The 25202-nt window shown below is 47.6% G+C and overlaps 1 protein-coding gene across 1 annotated transcript in view; it reads left to right on the top strand.

The window, feature by feature from the left end:
* MARCHF4 (membrane associated ring-CH-type finger 4) overlaps positions 1-24982 on the top strand; it is a 70653-nt gene extending 45671 nt beyond the window's left edge. Inside the window, exons 2-4 of the mRNA XM_084892510.1 lie at positions 3307-3462; positions 8566-8758; positions 23202-24982. Of these exons, the coding sequence (XP_084748636.1) occupies positions 3307-3462; positions 8566-8758; positions 23202-23569 (717 nt within the window). The 3' untranslated portion in view covers positions 23570-24982. The remainder of the gene's footprint in view (positions 1-3306; positions 3463-8565; positions 8759-23201) is intronic.
* Positions 24983-25202: the final 220 nt, after the last annotated feature.

Below are 25202 nucleotides of genomic sequence, written 5' to 3'. Positions count from 1 at the left end.
ACTGCCATGGCAACCAGGTAACCCAAGGACTCCAGAAGCAAGTCCTTTCAGACTGAGAAGGGGAAAAATGAGGCAAGCCCGAAATAAACAGAAAGCAACTTGTGAATGGAGAACTGACTGGGGCCCTGTGCCTGCTGCTTGCTGTGTCATTGGCAGCAAGGATAATCCATCCTGTTCTCTCCCTACCTCTAGCTCAGCCATGGCCAAGGGCAGTGGATCACCTTGTCCTGCCTCCGGCCTCTAGCATAACCCCACTAACCCATCCAAGGGCTCACGCTGTTCTCTTTAGCACCCCCAGGGATGGGGGCCCCACCACTCTCAGTGACCTCTTGATAACACAAAGGACGGTCCTGGCCAGAAGTCAGGAGGCCCATGTTCTGACCCCTGCCCACCTCAGAGAGGCAGACTCTTAGGTCCTTAACCTCAACTTCTCTCTGGGGCTCAGTCAACTCTTTACTTAAAAATGACTCCCTTCCTTTCCTATTTGATAGTAGGAGAATCGAGTGGAACTGTAGTAAAAAAAATAAAATAATAATAATAATTAAAAAATATATATATATGAAATTAAAGTCCTTAGGGAAACGGAAGTTAGAACTGCAATATTCTCACAAAGGTCTTACTTGTGCCAGGCTCTGTGCCCAGCATTCTGTGTGCTTGATCTCACTCAGTCCTTACAGCTACCCTTGAGAAGGTAAGAGCTGCCCACAATGGGAAGATGAGGAAATGCTGCCTCAGAAAGGTTAAGAAATTTGCCCGAGTTTGTACAGCCAGTAAGTGGCAAAGAGGCACTCAAACCTAAGAAGTCTATCTCCTATCTCCCAACACTATGCCCTCCCACTCCCATCCTGCATGGAGTCCAGTGGGGCCTGAGGTTAGAGAAGAACTGACTTTTCTCACCCTAGTCATTCCCAGGACAGTCCCTGAGCCCCAGAGTCCAAGCAGATCATCAGGGGAGTGTGTGGTGCCCTTCCCATTTACTAAGGCCCTTTGATCTGTGGAGTTTGCTGAGCTCAGAGGACAAGATCATAATCCCCCCAGCCCAAAGGCTGTAGCCTCAGGGGCTGGTCCTCTCTCACAGCCTGGTGCCTGTCCAGTCAGTGTGCCTAGTTCTATGGGGTTTGCAGGAGCAGCCCCAATCCCAGAGGAAACAATTGGAGAATAATTAAGTGCCAAACTGTGGGTGATGAATTGGGAGAGGAAACAAGTCTGTACCCTGGTGGTGGGCCCTCAGGTGGGCCAGGAAGGGGTGGGTCCGGTGATGAGAAACCAGAGAAGAGACCAAAGGGTGCCAGTGTGGGAGGGATGGCACACAGAGGAGTGTGGAGGGAAACGCAGAGTCTGATGATGTCAGAGACCTGGCTTCACATCCTGGCCGTGCCACGGCTGGTTAGGTGACCTTGGGTTGGTCACTTCCCGTTCTCTTTGATAGAGGTCCCTCTTACATCGAGGGATGTTCACTACCTCAGTTTCTTTCTTTCTTTTTAAAAATATTTTTATTTATTTCAAAGAGGAAGGGAGAAGAAGGGAGAGCTAGGAGCAGCAATGATGAGAGAGAATCCCTGATCCACTGCCTCCTGCACACCCCACACTGGGGATGGAGCCCACAACCCAGGCATGTGCCCCGACCGGGAATAGAACCATGATCTCCTAGTTAATAGGTTGATGCTCAACCACTGAGCCACACCGGCCGGGCTCACAACCTCAGTTTCCATGTTCCACCATTTAGCTTCTAACAGCGTTTCCTGCAAAGAACATCAAGTCTCACCTGAATCCGCCGGGCTGCTGGCTCATTTCCACTTCTGTTCTTGGGAAACACAGGCATGGCCAGCCGCAGATGGTGAAATGTCCATGTTGAGCCCTAAACACACAAAAAAATACGTCTTTCCTCCCAATATGCATAAAAATATACGAAATAAAACTTGCATACATGCCAAGGTTAAAATAGCTTCTTTGCAGATTTATTTATTTATTTGGTAAAATTCTGGATTGCTTCCCCCATCAAAGTTGACCTCCTCTGACAGTGTTGGTGTCCTTGCTTTCCTCTGGGTGTGGTGCTGAGAAGTCCCTGTGCTGCCTTTTGGGTCGCACAGTCCTAAGGGAGAGCGGGGTCGGGAGCTTCAGGGAAGCAGCACACCATTGACCTCTTGGCCCCACCTGTGGCACTGAGAAGGTCATGCCCCCGCTTCTCACATGAGTATGTTGAGGCTGGGTTGTGGGGGGTGGGGGGGAGTCCAGTGAGCCCTGCAGTCCCACATCCAGAGCCACCACAGAGGGCCCAGACCTTGTTCTCAGGGGCAGCCCAGCTCTCTTGCTTCGTGGCTGCTGCTTGGGCAGCCAGCTGGCACCATTTTCGGGGGCCGGGAGTAACGTCTCTTACCTGATCCGCATTTGACGTGGCTGCTTAACAAGCGATTAATCAAACCAGTTTGTCCTGTTAGAGTAAATGAGCCTAGGAAATGCTGCCATGAATAATGAGGGCTTTTGTCTCTCACCAGCACCTCTACCATCTCCTTCCCCACCCTACCTCCTTCCCCACCCTACCCCCTCCCATCTCCTTCCCAGAGACACACGGCAGCGACTCCAAACCAAGGACTTCTACCCCTTTTCCAGGTGCCACTGCTGCCCACTGGAGCCAGTGATCGGCACTCACTAGTCCACAGAGCCAAATATCAACAGTACAACGATTGACATTTCTTTGGAGAGCCAAATTTTTTAAACTTAAACTTCTTCTAACGCCACCATTCTTCAAAATAGACTTGCCCAGGCTGTGGTATGTTTAGGGCTCAACATGGACATTTCACCAAAGGGCCAAAGCCTGGGCAAGTCTATTCACTCAAAGGGCCAAAGAGCCACATGTGGCTCGAGGGCCACAGTTTGCCGACCACGGTCCTAGAGGAACAAAGCCTCTTGTCCATCAGACAGACATGCGTGCACGCCCCTGCCAAAGCTGGATAGTGTCTGTGTCAGGCACTGAACTGGGTGCTGGGGGACACAAAGGTGAATCATATACTGTCCCTGTGAGGGGTCACAGGGTATGACCCCCTTTGGGTGGTAGAAGGCTTCCATAGAAATCAACTCACTCCTTTTCACAGCAGCACTAGGACTCGGGCAGCACAGAGGCTAATCCTCCATTGAAGGTGCCTGGCTCCCACGGTGGGGAGGATGGAGCCCAGGTCTCCTGGGTGGAGTCTGGTGCCTTCCAACAAAGCCTGTGGCTTGGTTTCCGAGGTGTGGTCTGGGCTGGGCTACCCTGCTGCCTGCCAGCCAAGTTCTGGGCCTCACCACCCTGTGCCTCTCGTCCTGCAGGGGGAGCTACTGAGCCCGTGCCGCTGCGATGGCTCCGTCAAGTGTACCCACCAGCCTTGCCTCATCAAGTGGATCAGCGAGAGGGGCTGCTGGAGCTGCGAGCTGTGCTACTACAAGTACCATGTCATTGCCATAAGCACAAAGAATCCTCTGCAGGTAATGCTGGGCTCCCCTCTGGCCGCGGGGAACTGTGGTGCAGGGACCCGGGCTTCCCACACCTCCTGCCTTCACCTTAGAGCCAGGGCAGTCTGGAGAAAAGAAATGAGGTGGGCCAGGTGGGCAAGATCACATATGGCATTTGGGCAGGAGGAAATGAAGAACTTTTGCATATTTTTTTAAGCCTCAGCAAGAAGAGGAGAAAGGAATGAGGCAAAGAGAGAAAAATAGATATAGAAGGAAAGAAGGGCAGTGTCCAATGAAAAAGAGAATAAGAGAGTGGTGGACAGATGGATGGAAAGATGATGGACAGACGGATGGATGGATGAAAGTAGAAAGGAAAGGACAGGACAAGGAAAAAAGAAGGAAGGGAGGAAGAAGAAGAAAGGAAGGAAGACAAGAGGACAGAAGAGAGCAGAATGAGAAAAAGACAGAGTAGGTGGGGTGAGGAGAAAGACTGAGAGAAAGCCAAGGGCAAGAAAAGAGGAAAGAAGGAGAAAGGAGATTCAATGGCACTCCCCGCCCTTCAATGTACATGCAGTTCCCCTGGAATCTTGACAAAATGCAGCCATGATTCAGGACTCTGGGCTGGGGCCTGAGATTCTGCATTTCTGATGAGCTATTGGTTGAAGGTGTGGTATGGATGCTGCTGATCCATGAATCATACTTGTGTGACAGGGACCAGAGAAGAATGGAGAAGAGACAGGAGGCAGAGGGAAAGTGAAGAACTGGAAATAAGGAAGGAAGAGCCCCAGGTGGTTGGCTCAACGGATAGAGTATCGGCCTGCAGACCGAAGGGTCCCAGGTTCAATTCTGGTCAAGGGCACATGCCAGGTTGCGGGCTCGATCCCCAGTAGGGGGTGTGCAGAAGGCAGCTGACCAATGATTCTCTCTCATCATTGATGTTTCTCTTTCTCTCTCCCTTCCTCTCTGAAATCGATAAAAATATATTTAAAAAAAAATAAGGAAGGAAAAAAAGGGGAGAGGCTTCTGTGAAGGGCAAGGGCAGGGAGGGGCAGGGCTGGGGGTGAGGTCTACCAAGCAGATTTAGACAGGGCTAGACCTATAAGAACGGAGGATTCCTCCACCCCCCCCCCCCACCCTGCCTGGACACATCCATCATCCCAGAGGAGCCGGCAGGCCCTGCACCACCTCAGAAATCCTCCAACTCCAGCAGCTCTCCCTCCGAGGCCCGCGCATGTGGAGATGCTTGGCTTCTGAAAATACCGCCACATGCACAGGGTCAGCCAGCTAAGCTGCCACGTCATCAGTGAGCCAGCAGGCCAGTGAGGGTGGGAACATGAGCGTCTGCACAGTGGCTTCCCTGTCCTCCTGCGGGGGAGGGGAGAGTGACTCTGAGTCCAGGAGGGCGCTGGTTTGGTGGTGATGGTGGTGGAGTCTCTGCATGCAGCGGGCAGGGGCAGCTGGGAACATGGAGCTGCAGTGTCCAGGGCGCTTTATTTTAGGCACTGTGCAGCTTACATGGGGCACTGCCAGGAGTGAGTGTCCGTGTGTGTGTGTGTCCGTGTGTGTGTGTGTGTGTGTGTGTGTGTGTGTGTGTAGACCAGCGAGGGGGGCATTTTTTTCTGGAAGGAGACATTAAAACCCCCAGGTACCTCAGCCATCCTGATGGTGGCACAAGGGGTCAGAACAAGAGGTGCCTCCCCGGTGCTGGTTCCATCTTCAGTCATTCGTTTCCAATCTTGCAGTGTCTTAAAATAGCGGTGTCGTGAGACGGCTGGCTCCACACCCCGGTGCTTTAACTCTCCCCTTCCTTCTCGCTGACTCAAGCCTTGAAGAAGGGTCAGGGTCCACACCTGCCAGTCTCTCCATGAGTGGCCCTGGGCTCACCAACAGGCATTGGCCTTTGATGCATAAGACAAAAATAAAATAAAATAAAATAAAATCTAGGGATAACTTTGGGGAGGGGGGTATTTTAATCTCATAAGTACAGCAAACAAATGGCAGAATCTACAAAACTGAGCTTCCTATTTACTGCTCAGTGACTGCTGTAATTCCGCTGCTTTTGGAAGGGCAGGGGTGTCGCTTCACCTTTCCAGGCAGCTCAGAGGGACTAGCAGCTGTGGTTGTTGCCCACATTGTCCCCGTTGTGTGTCCTGGGCTCCGTGGGCCCAGCCAAGTGTGAGACAGCTGCCTGCTGAGCCTCAGAGGGACAACTCCTGCTCCCACAGCCCAGGCCGACCCCCCACGGTACGAGACAGAGTGGGCAGGCCCCACCGCCAGTGAACAGAGCAATGGATGGGAGCCCGGGGCTACCTCTGCTCAGTGTGGGGAGGTTTCTCCCAGGCCCCATCAGTGGTGAGAAACGGCAGCCATGACACTGTGTTACCTCAGTGACCCTCTGCAAGCTCTGGTCCTAGCAGAAGAGCCACCGAGAAAGGTCAGGGTGTCGGGGTGGCCCTGTGGTCTCCAGACTTCGTGGCTATTTCTTACCCTTTCTGCTACACCTGAGCTGCAGTTATATTCATTCCAGTTGGTGCTCGCTGGGGGCCAGCCACTGTTCTAAGTATTCGTGTATAGTATCTCATTTAATACTGAAAACAACCCAATGCAGTGGGTGCCGTTATTATTCCCAATTTACAGATGAGACTGGGGAGGCACAGAGGGGTCAGCAATCTGCCCAGGGACACCCTGGTGGAGCAGGGTTGTATCCAGGGGGTCTAACTTCTGAGTCTGGCCCTTAACCTCTCCCCTATAGTGCACAGTACTGAGTTTGCTGAGTACGTTTACCTTTAGGCAGCCCTTACCTCAATGTGCATAACTATATTTTTGCTGAAACATATGAAGAAGCACAGAAAGTGATCTCATTTAACCTTCATAACCTTCTAGGAAGTAAGACTGATTATTTCCACTTTTTCAAAAGGGCAACTTGAGAGTCTTTATGACATATTGGCTTCTCCTAGGTCCCTCTCTGCCAAGTCGGGGCAGAGCTCTGCTGGAACTGGGTCACCTGCCCAGACTCAGTGCCCCATGTGCATCCCCTGTGTTGCAAAACAGGTGGCGCTTGAGAATCTTGCATTCATAATTTCGCTCTGGGTCTGGTGGCGGCAGAGCCTGGAGCCTATTGAACACCCCCCACCCCCCATCCCCACACCCCCCAGCCTCTTTGAGACCTTAGTCACTCGTTCTCTGTTTTCTCCTTGCACTTCTGCTCCTACACCTCTCGGGGAGCCTCACGTGGAACATACAGGAGGGCAGCCGTGACGATGGCACTGATCCCACTCCTTCTTCATGCTTCAGACTTTAGTTGGGGCTCTGCTTAGTTTCCACAGGTGGCTTGGGGGCTGGTCAGAAAGAGCTTTAGGAATCAAGAGAACTTTTTCGTGCCTTTGGTTTTGGGATTTTTTTTAAATCTGGAGCAGGAGAAGGTGGAGGTTATTGATGACCTGATGATAGAAACAAAAAAGCCCAGACAAGAACCCTCTTCACAGACAGTGGGACAGGCCCTGGAAAAAGCATTTGTTGTGTATGAGCAATGTCTGTAGGTTCAGGTTACAGACTTCTGGAAAATTCCCTTGCTATGTGTAACCCTAGGCGGGAGGAAGCAGTGGAAAATTTAAAGGCCCAATGACGTGTAATGGGATAATTAAATGTAAAAGTGGATGTCCTATATCCAGATTAGCAAGTGACATGTTTTCTAATGGTTATACTTCCTTGGGGGCCATTGGTCAGTCCAGGCCGGACCCAGAGTCAGTGCCCCCATCCCGGCCATTGAACGCAGAGTGAGCGCCCGCTATTGGCAGGTGGAGGGTACCCTGCCTTCCCTCCCGTCCAGGCCGAAATGCCCTAGGGGGTCTTCTCTGCAAGGTGTTATGCAACTTCCTATGATCAGGAGATTGTCTTTCCTTCCCCCTTCCTAAGCCCGATCCTTGTAAAATTGTCCAACTTCCCTGCTTAAAACTGTTCAAAAGCATCCCATTTACTCTTAGGACAAAGTCAAACATCTGTGCATTTCCTTCAAGATTCCACATGGTCTTCCCCTCTTGTATTTCCAGTATCTCACCCCACCACCTCTCCACTCCCTTTGCTCCACTTACCCTGATCTTCTTCCAGATGTTCATACTCTCAGGGCCCCCTCCCCTCTCTTTCTCTAGTTAACTCCTACTCAATTCAAGCAGCACTTCTCCCAGGAGGTCAAATCCCCATTTATAGACTTCCACAGTGCCATGGACCTCCCATTCTTATTCCTGATAAATTACATTTATAAGAAATGATTTGGTTGTCTATGCTTTCTAGAATGTAAGCTCCATGAGAGCTGACATCTTGTGTGTTCTTGCTTACCACGTTGTCTCTGGTTCCTAGAAGAGTAGCTGGCACATAGAGAATACTCAGCACAAGTTTGCTGAGTGACAGCCTGAATAAATCCCAAACTAAAATCCAACTCCAGGCTCATTCAGGCCTCTGCTACCTAGATTGTCATAAAATAGCAGAATCTCAGAGCTGAAACTCACCCATACCTTAGCCTTCAACCCATGTGTCAATATTGCTATTAGTATAATGCTTTTTCTGTTTAAAAAAATGAAACTTTAGTGTTCATATATAGTCAGTAGATTATACTGTTTTTCTTATCTCTCCTCCACATCCTGGGCTCTCTCCTAGTCTGTTGAATTGGTAATCTCCAGCATGCATATTAAATGGCATGCCAGGTGTTGTAGAAAAGTTAAAAAGGTCTGTGTCCTCTCAGCAACTAATAGTGTGAAAGGAAACAGTGTTGCTTTGAAAAGAATATTCTGGGCCCTGAACGCCACCCACATCAGCTCTGCATTTTTACTCCTGCCTCCCCATTTTTCTGTCTGTGTCATAATCAACCTTCCTTTGCAGCCATGTCTGCCCAGAACCCCACCCCTACCTACAATGACTTTTAATTATTTGGTGTGATATAGGTTTCTTCCACCACAAAGGTACAACGTAAAACTAAAAAAACCTTGCAAGAATATCCATTGTATCACTAGTGGAAAGCCCTGGTTTAAATCCTAAACCAGTGGTGAGAGTTTGGGGGTGACAAAAGGAAGAGGGATGGGAATGGGATGAGGGTATCTGAGCAACAGCTAACCTACTGACCATTCATTTCCCTCCCCACAGTGGCAGGCCATCTCTCTGACAGTCATTGAGAAGGTGCAGATTGCAGCCGCCATCCTGGGTTCCCTCTTCCTCATCGCCAGTATCTCTTGGCTCATCTGGTCAACCTTCAGTCCCTCGGCAAAATGGCAGCGCCAAGACCTCCTCTTCCAGATCTGCTATGGGATGTATGGGTTCATGGATGTGGTGTGCATCGGTGAGTTGGGGCCTCTCTCCATGGGAAGTGGGAAGCCAAATGATGGTGAGTTAGACAAACCCCTCAAGACCACATCCTCTGGGAGGTCAAAGCAGAGAAGGTGGCAGCCTTGAAACCTGTGAGCTCAGGAGGGGCTTGTGGCTTAAATTTGGGAGGTGAGTGGGAAGCAGGGAAGAGAAGGAAGATCTAAATATTTCCAAGCATATCTGTCTTACCTGGTTGAAGATAGATAAGGAGGCTTGCCACTATGAAGATTTGTGAAAAGTCTGTTGGTCAGCCTATCTGCCTCTGGCTGGCTGAAGAAAGCCTCTTCTCTGTTGTGTACCCCTGGCTGCCAAACCAGACGAGGGCTGCCTGCACATTTAGTTTCATTCTCTTCACAGCAAAATGCCCAGAATCGGTATTGAAGATGCCTGCCTTCTTTCCCCAGCTTTCCATAAGCCGATTCCAATGCCCAAGATTTCTCTAATCTAATTATTTTCACACTGTGTGTAGCCCTGGGCTTCCACACCCAGCTTCAGGAGCCGCCTTCATGAGGGGCATGGAGTGCTGCCCTGACAGGCTCTGACTCTTCACCCCTGTGTCACCCTGAGCTTCTGCTCTTTTATCTATTTACATGTTTCCATTTCAGGTATGATTCTGTTTAAAAGGCATCAGTATTTTAGAAAAAAGTTGGAAAGCCACCACTTGAGTTCCTTCTTATCCCATTCCCAAATCCATGTTCCCCTCTCCAACCTCCTGTTAGGTTGGTTGGTGGAGGGCTGCGTCTTTCCCCCCAACAAATGACATAGGCTGTCAACTCTGAAGTCTTCGTCCAAGTGACTGAGGAGTGGGGAGTGGTCCTGGTTTTCTGAGTGATGGGAAGCCTGCACATCATGACCCGGAACTCTCAGATTTCCCCTAGGCCATAGCGCTCACAGCATCAGAGTGCCACAGCTGTCTTCCCTGGGCATTCGCTTATGAATTATATAAAAATGCTACAAGGCTTTGTTTGGCAGAAAAACATCTATTAACTAGAATTTGGATGGGATTATATTAATGTGAGTTTCTCTGGAATCCTTTAATATTAGAACCAGAGAGGTTGGACACTTGCATACTAATGACAATAGCCAGCGACAGCGACTAATGATGCCAGAACTTGTAAACTTGTCTAAGCATCTTGCTGCCTCTCTGTGCTAGTGAAACCAACACATCAACCCCTAGTTCAAGAGACTGTTTATTATGACATGTAGGCATTGAAATAAGCAGACTGCCCGGGTTTGGAGGGCAGTGGAAGAAAGAGGAACATTAATGGGAGGAATATGATTCGAGGCATTCTAATTTAGTTCCCTCTTGCACAAAACTCCCTTCCTACTCCTGCTGAGGCCTGGCCTTGTCGATGCCAAAAACCAGTTGTGTCTCCATATGGAGGTGTGGGGCTCTGGCATGGAGGGGCCTTCCTGTAGAGGCCCCTCCAGCTGCCCTTCATTCTCCTTCAGGCAGGATTTTGATCTGTTGTTGATATGAGCTTCTATGAGACATTCTTTCCTGTCACGTGGTGTATTAGTCAGCTTGGGCTGCAGTAACAAACAACTCCAAAATTGCAGAGCCTTACAACTGCAAGCATTCGTTTTCCATTCATGGGACTACAAGATGGCTGTGGCTCTGCTGGACTTGGCTGGGCTTAGCTTCTGACTGTGCATTGGCTTTGGGCCTGCTCTGAGCCGTCTCTTCCTGCTGGGCCCAGGCTAATGGAGCAGGGACTACAGGAGTGTATGCTCCTAGCCAAGTGCAGGAGCACAGGAGGACTGGTTGACACATGCGATGCTTCTCAAAGCTTCTGCTCAGTGCTGGTACATTGCTCCTTTTGCCCACAGACGTTGGCCAATGCAAGTCACCAACAAGCCTTCCATCAAAGAGGTAGTGGGGCAGGGAAATATACTTCTCCTTGCCCAGCGGGAGTGTGGGTGAGAGAGGGGAGCATAAATATCTCTTACCACTCAGGGCTCCATAGGTCTGACGATTGAGATAATTGGACAGAGAGGAGATTGTACAATCGACCAGCACGACTCCCTTGTTTGGCAGTTGAGAGAGCTGGGCCAGGAGAAGGGAAGTGACCTGCTCAAGGTTGCTCATCTGGGAGTGGAACCCAAGTTCCTTCTATTAGCCCTCTCACATCAGGTAGAGGAGTCACAGGGGTCACTTATGGGATACCTGCAGGTGCCACCTGCCACTTTGATACACCTGTGTCCACTTACAGGAAGAGCCCTCAATAACAGGCCTGCCCTGCTCCCTGTGGCTCTGAGCCACTCAACACCCCTACTCTGGTCTACCTGGTGCTCTGGTCTCTCCTGATCAGAGGCTATTCTATCATTTTGTTGACTATACTGGAGCTAACAGTGTCAGAGCATGTCCCGCAGGGCAAGGATTATTTTTCCCTTTTTAAATTTTTTTTTTTATTATTTTTTAAATATATTTTATTGATTTTCCACAGAGAGGAAGAGAGAGGGACAGAGAGTTAGAAACATCGATGAGAGAGAGATATTGATCAGCTGCCTCTTGCACACTCCCTACTGGGGATGTGCCCACAAACGAGGTACATGCCCTTGACCAGAAATGAACCTGGGACCTTTCAGTCCACAGGTGGACACTCTATCCACTGAGCCAAACCGGTTTCGGCTTTCCCATTTTTTCAGACAGTAAAACTTTGAGACTGAAGGATTTGTCTTAGACTGAGTTGGACTCTCCATTGTGTTTAGCTTTTTTTAAAAAAAAAAAATACATATTTTTATTAATTTCAGAGAGGAAGGGAGAGGAAAAGAGGGATAGAAACATCAATGATGAGAGAGAATCATTGGTCAGCTGCCTACTGCACGCCCCCTACTGGGGATTGAGCCCACAACCAGGGCAGGTCCCCTGACCAGGAATCAAACCCTGACCGCCTGGTTCATAGGTTGACCCTCAACCACTGAGCCAAGCTGGCAGGGCCGTTCAGTGTTTTTCTAGGAGTGGCTGTCCACGGGAGAAAATGCTGGGAGGCAAAATAAAAAAAGGAAGTAATATGTGACCTGCAGAAGAAAGAGGGAGGTGACAGGCAGTAGTTGAAATGCATAATTCTTACAGTGGCTGTGACGACGGTGATTTTGATGATGGTGATGATGATCAGTAGTGATAGTGGTTTTGAGGATAAAGTTCAAGTACGTGTCACTTCTCCAGCTCTGCAGTGTGCTGGCCAGTTGAGGAAAAACACTCAGCACTGCATAAGTGGTTACAGAGTATCAGCTTTAGAGGGGCTCTCTGGAAGCAAGAAGCAGGTGAAGCCCTGCAACATCTACCAGAGGTTCTTAATTTCTAGGCTCCACTAGATATTCAGACCCACAGAAGTACCAGTGAGCACACCTGGCACCAGATTCATTTAGAGGAAAGTAGGACGGGAACTATGGCCTCCACAAGGCAGGTCTGGCTTACCTCTGCAGTGAGTCCTTGCAGGACATCCATTTCCTTGTTGAGATCTAGTCTCTTGGCCCCAAATAATAGCTCAGGAAGGAAATAAGATTCACAATAGTGGGCGTAGGACCTACCGTGGCATAGTTTCCAGGGTCCCCACAGAAGTCTCTGTTTCCCTTTCCTTTCCTGTGCAATAGAATAATACCACCATCTTCAGAGTTGCTGAGAGGACTGGAGAAGATAGTGTATGTAAGGAGAAGGCACCCCTGAGTTGTCAGTGGCCAGACTAGAAGGCGCCTGATCAGAGTAGGTTCCACTCATAGGCACTCAATAAAGGTTTGCTGAATGCAGTCACTGCCTAGAAAACCTGACCCTGTGTCCTCACATAATTGAGAGTCTGCTGTGATGTGGAGCAGTGCTTCTTTGGGAAGGTCTTGGGTCCCCTCATGCGTGTCCCCTCAATGAGAAGGTCTGATTACACTGAATGTCCTCACTCCACCGGCCTCTCTTCCGTCATCTCTAATGACACTGTCTGCCCCAGCAGGGAAGCTGATAGAGCCTCCCAGAAAACAAATGGGGCGTTCTCTGCTCCAGTGGGTCAAGTTATTAGAATTTAACAAGAGCAAATTAATTAAGGTCTCTGGCACCAAACACTTTTTTTTTTTTTTCACTTCAGAGACCCAGGAGATTGGCCATCAAAGTGTCAACTTTGCAAACACAAGGACCTCATCCTTACCATGTTTCTTTCTTACTTGTGGGTGGGCCAGGGTCAAGGAGAAGGAAGGAGAGCAACATTTCTGAGCTTGTTCCAAATCTTTAAGACAGCAGAATATGGTTGTTAACAAAATTATTTTAAAAATTTTTGTTAAAAATTTTCTCTGTGTGCTGTCTATTCAGGCTTTTTCCTTTGATTTAGAGATACCTGGTACCTGCCCTCTAAAATATAGGAATTCAAATCCTCATTTGTAGCAAATGGGCAGAGGGTGGTGGCAGCAGAATTATTTTAAAAATTTTCAAATTTAATTTTAATTAATATTAACTTAAAATACATGTAGGCCACAAAGACTCCTTCCTTTCTTCCCTCCTTTGGGCTAGAAATGATTTGCCTGTAAAACCTTTTAATTCCCTGGTTAGAAAATTTTGAAAATATGCAGGAGGCAGCCTGATGCAATAGAAGAGACTAGGAAAGAAAAGATCTAGGTCTGAAAACAAATTGGCCACTACTTACCTCTATGACCTAGTTACTTCCTTTTTCTACAACTCAGTCAACTCATCTGTAAAATAAGAAGGTTGAATCTGATAACCTCCAAGGTCCTTCTGGGTCTGACATCCTAGGATTTTGAAGTTAGGTCCATTGTGAGAAGATATCATAATTCTCAGAGGTTGACAGCTGTGTCTGGGGGGAGTCTCGCTAATGGCTTGGAGGACAAACAACCCATAGGCATCAACCATATAGACCAGCAAGTGAGGCTCAGTCTATGTTTCATTATCTTCATGTGACTTGTCCAATTTTCTGAGTTTACTATTAACTCATATCTCACGCATGCCCTCCCTCACCCCTCACGGCTTCCCATGCGTGACCACCTCTCCTCATAGCTGAGCTTTGGGATGCTTGGAGGACGAAGATGACTGATTTAGAAGCAAACACACCAAGTAAGCACTGTCCCTCTCAAAGGAGACCCCTTGGGAGGTAATTCACTTAATCCAGTTGTGCTGACGAGCTCGAAATATTTTAGGAACACCTCTGGAGAGCTGTCTTCAGTGCCTGCAGCACAGTCTTTGGAACAGACTCAGAGTGGCATGTCTCTTTGCTGCCAGGGGTTTGTGACTAGAAATAGCCCAGTCTGATAAATACGGTGGGTGCTCAGCTAATACATTTTGGAGACCACATGAAAACATGCCCTAATCTCCTTTTCTCATGTGGCCTCTAACCTAGTATTGGAGTGATTTTAATTAGGGTATCTCCTGCTTAAAAAATAAGCCACCAAATTTCAGTGGTTTGATGCAATAGAAGTTCCTGATCAGTGGGAGGTTATCCTCTACAAAGCAGTTCAGGGACCCAGGCCCCTTCCATTTTGTGGCTCCACAGTCTCACAGGGCTTTTGACTCCAGCTAATGGAAAATAAGAGAGAACACAGATAAGGGACACTCACATACTTTTCCTCTCAATACGCATTGCTTCACCTTGGCCATGTTTGTATAAATAAACTACTTTTGTAACTTTATGATAATTCTTTTAAAATGAAGTTATGTGATACTTATTTAATAATACTGATAATAAAAGAATAACTAGTATTTATTGCTGATTATATACCAAGCACTGTGAAGAGTGCTTTATATGCATCATCTTGTTTGTTCCCTACAATCCTGTGATGTAGTTACTATTATAATGCCCATTTCTTTCTTTCTTCTTCTTTTTTTAAATTCTCACCCGAGGATATTTTTCCATTGATTTTTAGAGAAAGTGGGAGAGAGAGGGAAAGACAGAGAGAAATATCAATAAGAGAAACACATTGATTGGTTGCCTCCTGCAAGAGTCCTGGCCAGGGCCAGGGCTGGGGAGGAGCCTGCAACCAAGGTATGTGCCCTTGACCAGAATCAAACCTGGGACCCTTTGTTCCACAGGCCGATGCTCTATCCACTGAGTGGAGGCTAGGGCATAATGCCCATTTTCTTAAGAGGTAAATCATCCAAGGTCATACAACTAAAACTCAGTTTCATATGATTACAAATCCCACATTCTTAACCACTCTGTTATAACAATGTGACACATATATTAAAGCACATCTTATTATGATTTCAAATAGAAATTATATATACATACACATATATAATTTCAAAAAAAATTATCTTTCCATAGAAGCACTCTCTCTGGAGGGAGTACTTGACCTTGAGCACAGAGAATGAAGCAGTCCAGACACACGGCACTATTCTGCTTCAGATAAACCTAGGTTTATGTCCTACTTTATATAAGCTGTGTGTCTTAGGACAAGACATCTATCCTCTCTGAGCTCACTTTCCTCTTCTGTAAAGTAGAGATTATATTACCAAGTTCACAGGGTTTCTATGAAAAGCATACTGTATTTGCAAAGCTATTTTAGAGTGACAGACACAGTAAGCATTCAATAAATATTGACTGTCATCACCATCAATCACCATCATCACCAACACCTTCATGATAACCATCCAGAATGGCGGAGAAATGCAATTCTGTCTGTATGTGTCCAGATGGTGAGAGCTCTGCTCCTCATAAAGAAACCCCACAGAAAAAAATCCACAGTATCATAGGGCATAATTCACACACACTTCCAGGGATGGGCATCTCAATTTGGGGCTCCAGGATACTTCTCTTTCCTACTCAGTCCTACTGAGTTAAGCTTATGTCACATCAAAGAGCCTCAGCACCCAATGATTTTCCAACAGTTCTTCTCACAGGCCTCTGCGGTGACCTGGTATGAGTGCCTAGAATGTTTTCGTGCTGATGCATTGAGAAAAGTTCTGTACAGCTTGACCAAGGTCAGCTGGCCCAGCAGGGCCCTGCTCAGAAGAGAATTCTTTCAGAAGCTACTTCCAAGGGACAATCCCTCCGGGCACTGAGAGATGGAAACAGAAGGTGGCTTTGCATTCGCCCTCACTGAGTGTTTTCAACATCCTCTCTCCTTTGAGTCTTTGTTGAAAGAGTCAGAGGACTCAAAGCATTCATCAAACTAAGACTCAAAGCATTCAAGTCAAGATGAGCCTGCCCAAATGGGGCCCCTGCACCCACATCTCACCAGTTCCTCAGGGAGGCCCCGAGAAGTGCAGCCTGGCTACTTGTGAGAAGCGCAAAGCTGTGTCTCTGCTGAATATTGGGCAAGTGGCATTGCAATGACGCCTATCCTGGCAGCAGCTTCTGAACCCACCTCAGATAGCTGGATATATTGATTTCTTTCCCACACTTGCCTGGTAAGTTCTTTGGTGGAGGTCTTGACAGGGCTAGCCCCTTGAGGGGTAGCATCTGGAAGGTGAGTGTTTGACAACGATGGGGCCTCCGAGGTGTCTTGCCTCATAATTGCCTGTAACTCTGCAGGGGGAGGGGAGCATCCCTCTAGGTGACTACTCAAGGCTCTCAGCTGTGGGAGAGAAGATGCAGGTGTGACAGCTTGTCTCTACTTCTATGGAGTCAGTGGGAGAGGAGATGCAGGTGTGAAGGCTCATCTCTACTTTGAGAAACACATCGATTGGTTGCCTCCTGCAAGAGCCCTGGCCAGGGCCAGGGCCTGGGAGGAGCCTGCAACCAAGGTATATGAAGTGGAGCCGGTTGGTCTCTAGAGCTGCTTTCAGTTCCAGCATGTTACTCATCGATAAACAATGACTCACACGGAGGCTCAGGAAGGACAGTTAGGAGATGGAAGGACACGTGCTTCTGTTTGGGGATGGGGCTGGCAATGAAGGAGGAAGAGATATGAGTGGGCACCTTCTATCCTGTGATCTCCCCTGGCCCCACAACAACCAACATCACGTAGCATTGAGTGTTAAATGGGTGTCCCACACTGTGCCAGGCATCAGTATGAAGGATTCATTACCATGTTTAATCTCATAACAGCCCTATAAGGAAAAGGCACCAGCCCCAATTTACTCGGAAGAAAAGTAATTCCTAAAGTCACAGGCCAGTAAAGTGACAGTGCTCTGAATGTCCAGTGCATGCCCATTGGTAAGTTGACTTTAAATTGTGGATCCCAAAGGTCTTTGGGTCTAGGAGAGGAATAATCTGTTTCTCCAGTAGTCTGGCATTTTCATGTCTGTCACATCTGGAAGTATTTTTTAGGTTTCTTATAGTTATCTTTTTTTGTTTAAAAAGTTGAACCTTCCATGAGGTAGTGGGCCAGGATAAGAACCGTGTCACAGGCAGTGCTGTCCACACATAGGCAGCACTGGCAATGCCCGGGAGCTGCTTGGAAATGCAAATTCTTAGGCCTCACCCCGCACCTACTGAGTCAGACTCTCTGGGGCTGGGCCTGAGGGTCTGTATTTTACAAGCTCCCCGGTTGATTCTTGTGTATTCCAAAGTTTGAGAAGCACTGCTGGAGAGTTATCTGCAACTTTTATGCTATCTTATGAGGACACCAGCAGGAGATAGGGGTAGGGAGGAGGATTCTAGCATTAGAGAGAGAACCATAGGCTTATCTACAGACTTCTCTGTTAGCATTGGCCTCAACTCCATGCATGATGGGAACCAAGTGCTCATAGAAGCACATAATAGGTACTCAATTACCAATCTCACTGCTGTGGACACAAGAGCCAATGGCCAAGGTTCAGCAAGGGAGGATGGGGATGCCACATCCAGAAGAACTTCCTGTCACTGCTGGGGTGAACTAGGGGCATGGGAGCCATCCACTCACAATGGCCACCTTCCCCTCATGGGCCTCGCTGGGCAAAGGACCATTGAAGCTGGAGGTCAGGGGGAGCTATGATGACAAATGAAAGGTCCTGACAACCTATGGAGCCTACAGTTTTGTGAGGAAGAAGAGGCCAGAAAGGCAGAGAGATGTTAGAAAGACAAAGGCAGAAATGCTTCTTCTGGAACTGGATATCCCACAAATATAGCCCAAGGGTACATTGTAGGTGGTTACCAGGTAACCATTAAATTAAATAGAAAACCCACAAAAAGGACACAACCAAAATTTACTGGGTTTTGAATATTACCATACTCTCTAATTTTCCATTTTTTTCCTGCTCCTTCTCCCTTCACCAATCACCTTCTTTCTTTCTATTCTAATTCCAGTCTCTCTCTCTCTCTCTCTCTCTCTCTCTCTCTCTCTCTCTCTCTCTCTCTCTCTCCTCTCTCTCTCTCTCTCTCTCTCTCTCTCTCTCTCTCTCTCTCTCTCTCTCTCTCTCATCTTCCCCCATCTTAAAAAAATCTGCTATCCCTGGAACCAATAAGTAGTTTGTAGAGCAGGGAGCGCAGAGGGAGTGTTAGGGAGTGCTCTTCCAACTTTTGCCAAACAAGCATTATCTACAAAACAGGTGCACCTCCTCCCCTATCCATTAAAATGGTTTAATTACTTCCTGAACACTAGACAGTTAGATAATTAGAAGGCAGCATTCAGACCAAAAATTTAAGCCACCCTATTAAATCAGGGAAAACTGTCTGATCAGGAAGCTAATTAGGAATCAACTGTAGTGGCTCTTACTGGAAAGAGTTAGTTTAGGGCTTCAAAAGATCCTGCTTCTCTCTCCCAGAGGCCCCTGTGTCCTCCATCATCATCGAGGCTTTTTAGTCTCCTGAAACTGTTAGCTGCCCAAGCCTCAACTGTACCTCCTGTCCTCAGGGGCTTATGATCGAAGGGAAAGAGCATAACAGTGTTCAAACAAGGCTTGTGGAGTAAATGAACAAATGAAGGGTGCAAAGGCATGTATTCAAAAGGTTGAAAGAAGTGATGGGAGTTGGCACATTGGGAGAGAGTGAGAGCAAGGCTCTGGGTAAAGAGCAAGCCTCCAGTCCAGAATCAGGCAGGCTGATCGAGGGGTCCACAGTGGTCCGCCGAAGATTTATGAACTCCCTAAAACTAGAAGGACAGTTTGTGTGTTTGGTTTTTCTTTTTCCAGGAAGATGGTCCTTAGCTTCCATGAGATCCTCAAAGGTGTACATACTCAACACAGTAGGATCTACTGGGCTACAGAGACTGTCTTTCCCTTCAGTGAACCCTTGAAGACTTGTTATACAAAGTGCAAAAGCAGGAGTCATTGGAACCTGGAGACAAGAGTGACAGTGGGTAGCAGGCTTGCCTCCTAAGATCACAGTGTGTTGGAGGTTGGAGAGGCTTTGAGGTGTTCTCCTCCAGTCTCTTTGCTTCACATCAGGAGGCTGGAGTGACTCAGTACTGTTTGCTCTTGTGCGTCAGTGCTTAACCGCAGGGGCCAGAGCAGCCACCTCTAGATTTACAATTGCTGTAATTTCCATTGCACCTCATCCCTAATCATCATCATCCCTCACTCACCATCACAGGTCCCAAACTCCAAGACCACCCTCACAATATGGACCATCATCCCTTTCCTGTTTTGCTCCCCCCTTAACGGGTCCCATCTTCCCAGCCCTTCTATTGTGCCCTCTGGACCTCAGGGTCCATCATTGGCAGCCCTTCTCTGAGTATAACTTTCATCTTCCCTTATTGCAACATACCTGTCTCCTGAAGACATTATTTCTTGCATGCCTGTCTCAAGTGGTGGCTGCTTTTCCTATCATGCAGTATTCTCTGGGGTCTGGAGGTGGGATCCCCTTCTTGATGTTGTTGGCTGCTGACTGCCTACTCACATTCCTTGATGGACCTGACTCATACACTCCCTCCCACCAGTCTTGACTTCAGAATCTTTATAGATCAGCGGTTCTCAGCAGAGGTGGTACCATCCCCTAGTGGGAATTTTGAAAACATATGAGGTTTTCAAATGTAGTTGTGCCCAGAGGTTTTCAAATGTAGAAAATCAGCATTTATATTGAAATTTATATAGTCTTGTTATAAACGATTTCCCATTTGTTTGCTCCCTTCCTTTATCTCATGAACCTCATTTCAGGATAAAAAGGGGGATATTAAAATATATTTGTTATAAAAAGAGGACATTTGATCTGATAGCACTGAGATGGCTGATGCAGAAAATATGTCCAACTCCAACTCCTCATTACTTCAAAATAATTTTCCTCTCACTCACCTCAGCCCCACTCAAATGGTCTAGACCTTATCCTCACCAAGAACCACACCACTCCCAAAGTCTGGATTTAAACATCTCACTCTCTGATGATGACACCCCCCCGACCCCCGCCCGCCAATCCCCATCTTTGTGGTTTACTGATTCCTTGGCTGATGCATGGAAGAGGCAAGGAACACAGGTGATTTCAAGAGACTGTAAAGGCAATTCTCCAACTTCATGGAGACCTCTTGTCATTGACCCTAAAGCTTTTCTTTTTCATTATTCTTTATTCTTTTTGTGTCTTTGCTTCTCTCCTATCCAGGGTAATAACTACTCCATTGCAAACATCCAGAATTTTCGCCTCCTCACCTGCCTTACTTTCCTGGAGAAATAGTCAACACTGATTACATCCAGTTTTCTTCTTATTCCACAAATGCTCCTAGCAAGCAGTTGAAGGTGTAGGAAAAAATAACCAATGACTAGACTCATTTCAAACTTATGGCCACAAATTTCAAATGGGCACCCAACACCATCAGATAACTCTGCCACATCTCCCTTGTAAACTCACTCTCCCACTTTCCAAGGTAACTATTTCTCACTTTCTATTTTCTCCACAAATGGTCAGCACTTTCTTCCTTATTCCTTTCCCCTTAACTGATGACTTCACGGAGGAAAAAGATGCATTTTCACTTCTATCATCTTACCTTCAAGGTGCCCACCAAGCCACTGGTCACTCCTCATTTCACTGACCTCTCAATAGCATTTTCAAGAGTTATCACACTCTCTTTCCTTAAATATATATTTCTCTAGACATCTGGGTCTCTACTTGCTGGTCTTGCTTCTACACTTATTGCTCATTCAGAGCCTCCTTTGCTGATTTCACCTCCACCAAATTGCCACCAAACCTCTATACATCAGAAGCCACAGAGAGCCTCTGTCATTGGCTCTCTCCACCTGTTTACCAAATCTCCCCTGGAGATCTGGGCCATTCCTAAGGCTTCACCTTCTACCTCTGCACCGATGACTGCTATCTCCAGTCCAGACCGCTCCCTAAGCTTCAGACTTATATGTTCAACTGTCATGCTGTTCCTTCCAGTGAGATTTCCATCAGATATTTTAAATGTACCATGAATAAAATACTAGTATAACCATCACTGTGGCTATATAATGGCCCCCAAAGACATACCCGTAATAATCCCCAGGACCTATTAATGTTGCCTTATTATGATAAAAGGGATTCTGCAGATGTGTTTAATTTAAGAATCTTGACATGGGGCAATTATCCTGATGACTCAGGTGGGCCCAATATAGGAATCAGTGTTCTTATGAGAGGAAGGCAGAGGGAGGCTTGAAAACAAAGGAATAGTAGAAGATGTGACAGTGGAACAAAGAGGTGGACTGATGCAAAGAGGAAGCAAGATGACTTCTAGATGCTGAAGAAGGCATGGACATGGATTCTGCACTCAAAGCCACCAGAAAGAACCAGCCTTGTTGACACCTTCAGATCAGCCTAGCAAGACTGATTTTAGTCTTCTGATCTCCAGACCTATAGCAGAATATATTTGGGTTAATTTTAGCCACTAAATGTGTGGTCATTTGTTACAACAGTCGTAAGAAACTAATACAGCCACTGCCACCACCACTCAAATCCACATCCCCTACCCTTGTGCTTGTCACCTCTTGATAAATGGCACCATTCCTAACAGCTGAGGCCAAAACCTTCCAGTTGTTCAGATTTTTCTCTTGATCCACACCACACCTGTCAGCTCTACTCCCAGCATACATCCTGATTCCAATGGTTCTCACTGTCTCCACTGCTATCACCCTGGTCTAGGCCACCATCATTTTCTCTTGTGTTCTGCTCCTACTCTTGTCCTCCTTAGTTTATTGCTTCATAGGAGCCAGAATGAACTTTCTGGAGGGCAAATCAGATCACATTATCCCTCCTACTAAACCCTTCAATGGTTATCCATTATATCAGGTTAAAATTCAAGTTCCTTGTCATGGCCTACAAGGCCCTATCATTAATTGGCCTCTGCACTTATTTCCCTGGACTTCCCCACTCATTCACCGCATCCTGGCCACACTGACCTCTTTTCTGACCCTGTGCATTCATTTCCAGCCCCCAGCCTTTGCACTTGCAGTTCCTACCACCGAATGCTCTCCTTTCAGGCCTTTGCATGGTCTCAATTCAAATATCATCTCCCACCACTTTCCTGCTAAACAAGACCTGCAGCCAGTGCCTATTTAACCCTATTTTACATTCCTCATAGCATTTTCTCAGTATCTGAAATAGTCCTACTGTCTTGTTTACATAACTGTTATGTGTTTCTCCACTAGAATGAATGTAAGCTCTGAGATCAGGATTCCTTCTGTCTCGCTCACTGCAGTATCTCTAGTACTTGGCACATAGTAGGTACACAATTAATATTTATTTGCCTGATTGTTAGTGGAATTTTAGACATCATTCAGCAGGTATGGTGTGACCATGGGTTGTTTTTTTTTCATGGTGTCTTTAAAAGTATATGATTCATTCAACATTAGCTAAGTATGGGGTGCCATGGGTACATAGTAGAGGGAGGAAAAAATGCAGAGTAGGGAAAAAGTAAGTTTACAATTGTGAGTACTCAAAACAGAGTTTAATTTTGTATTATTATTTATTAATTATTGTATTATTAGAGGCCTGTTGCAGGAAGATTCCTGCAATAGGGCTTCCGGCTGTGGTTGCTGCCCCACCTGCTTCCCTCCCTTCTCCCTACCCCACTTGCTTGTTTTTCCCCAGCTTTGCTCCCTTCTGCAACGCTTGTCTTCTTTCTACACTATCTTCAGTCTTTGCTCTGGCCTGGATATGCAAATTAACCACCATCTTGATTTGGGTTAATTTGCATACTCACCCTGATTGAGTGGTGGGTGGGGCTTCTGGGTGTAGCGAAGGTGCAGTCAATTTGCATGTTTCTCTTTTATTAGGTAGGGTGTTTTTTGTTTGTTTGTTTTTTATCAAACTGTAACCTTACTTTTGCCCCACCCCATATTTATATTATACCTCAAAGACAGCAAATTTGGATTTTGTGAAGTCACAATGTGGGTGGGTAGAGTAGAAGTAGGCAGAGGTATCACATGGAAGTGCTCAGCTATTCTGTGGCCTTGGTGTGGTCTGCACTCACTAAAGACTCATTGAGCCCAGGAATGTAGGGATGGGAACCATGTGGCTCAGAGCCGAAAGGCAGGTTTGAACAGAACAAATCAAACTATGCATATCCAGCTTGCCCCCCACCTATCTTCATTTATAAATAATGGGAGACTGTGACTTGCTTTCCTTACCTGGCTTTCTTTCTTCTCCCTGCGGCTTCAGGTCTCATCATCCACGAGGGACCCTCCGTGTACCGCATCTTTAAACGGTGGCAGGCTGTCAACCAGCAGTGGAAAGTGCTGAACTATGACAAGACAAAAGACCTGGAGGATCAAAAGTCAGGAGGAAGGACAAACCCTCGGACCTCCTCGTCCACCCAGGCCAATGGCCTCTCCTCAGAAGAGGAGGCTGTGGACACCCCTGCCCCCGAGGAAGGCCCTGCCCGGGCAGCCAGCCAGCCCTCAGGCCCTCCCTCTGATCACCACTGTGCTTACACCATCCTGCACATCTTGAGTCACCTAAGACCTCATGAACAGCGGAACCCCCAGGGTGGTAGCCGAGAGCTCGTCATGAGGGTCACAACAGTGTGAAAGAGCTCCTGGAAGGGCGGCCGTGACCATGCACAACAGCGGAGGGTGGGCTGGGAAGGGGCTGGGCCCGAAGGGATGTTGGTCTGGGGAGCAGGTGTGGGGGGCCAGGTGGCTCCCCAGGCGCCAGAGCAGAGGGCAGGCAGAGGGTGGGGGGCCATGCGGGGTCTGGGGTCAGGTTTAGAACTGCAGTGAGTGATGCTGGTGTGGTTTTGTGGTTTCCGATCAGTCAATACCATTCTCCAACAAGAACAAGGAAAACCAACACAAACTCAACAACGAAGTGCAATAGAGACTGAACCCAACAAAACACAACGACAACACCGGCCACATGTACCCGTGTTCAAATACCAGGGGAAGTGGATGCTGCAGCCAGGCTGGGGGTGGTGCCCACTGTGCACGTGTGGAGGGAGAAGCAATGCAAGGCACAGAAGGAAAAGCACGTGCGGCCTGCCCTGCTTTACCCTTGTGTTTGTTTTGGTCCCTCTCTGGGCCTGACCCACTGGCTGTGGGGGGAGGAAGAGGTACAGGTGAGGACTGGCAGGGATGATATTCAGCTTTTGCAGCCCCTGAGCTCACTGGGATGGGCAGGATTTCTAACTCAGATGGCTTTAGTGACTCTGGGTGGACCGTGTAGGGAGGGAGGTGTTGGTACGAGCGGCCAGAGGGAGGGGGATTTTCCTCTTTTCCACACCTTCCAAAGTGGAACTCCCAATTTCAGATGGGCTCAACGAGGGTTTAAGTTTGGAGTCGGATGTCGTTTTGTGCCCTTGTTACTTTATTTTATGGTGATTTGGCTCAAAGATGTTTACAGGACACACACACACACACACACACACACACACACACACACACACACACCTAGAGAAAAGTACAGATTTCCCATGGGCATCTCAAGCACAGTCCTGCTGCTGTGGCTTCAGCCTTCAAACCTGTCAATCCAGAAGTGACTTCCTCTGCTGCCCGCCCACCCATGGCCCACTCTGCTGGGCACATGCTAAAAGCTGCTACAGCGAGTGGGAGAGAGTTGGCTGGATGTATCCCAGCCAGTGGAGTGGAGGAAGACCAGTCTAAGTATTCCTTGCTACTGGGGACCCTCCCCGAGGGCAGTTTGTCTAAGCCCTCAGTGCTAGTGCTCCCTGGTCCTTCCCAAGCACCAAGGCTGGTCCAGGGACCCTGGCAGGGAGCACTGTCCCTTGAGCCTACACACTGGTTCCTGGGATCCTGCCAGGGAAGGCCACTGGGTGGCCAGCTGCAGAGTTTCTTGTTGTCATTGCACAATGGCTGCATCATCCATGGGTATTCAAGGGACACTGTCGAATACTTTTTTAAACCAGTTTTTAGGGTTTTTTAAAACTCTCTGTTGTTTGTATTATTCTCTTAAAAGCTTGAAAAATAAAATTTCTTTCCCTACCACTAGTGTCCTTTTCCATATGTGAGCTTTCCTTCCTCTTCCCACTTTTCCCTCTGTGGGAATCCTGCCTCCCTCTATTTACCTGTGTCTTCTTCACCCCTAAGTCTCCTCATAGCAAGAAATCAAGAGTGTTTTTTATTTCTGCTTTGAAGGTACAGATGGGGTTTGGCAGGGTGTGTGTGTGCATGTGTGTGTGTGTGTGTGTGTGTGTGTGTGTGTGTG

The sequence above is a fragment of the Pipistrellus hanaki genome, assembly GCF_964339955.1.
Source record: "Pipistrellus hanaki genome assembly, chromosome: 8".
In the NCBI taxonomy this organism is placed as follows: Eukaryota; Metazoa; Chordata; class Mammalia; order Chiroptera; family Vespertilionidae; genus Pipistrellus; species Pipistrellus hanaki.
Note: the sequence above shows the minus strand (reverse complement) of the source record. Positions and strands in the feature narration are given on the sequence as shown.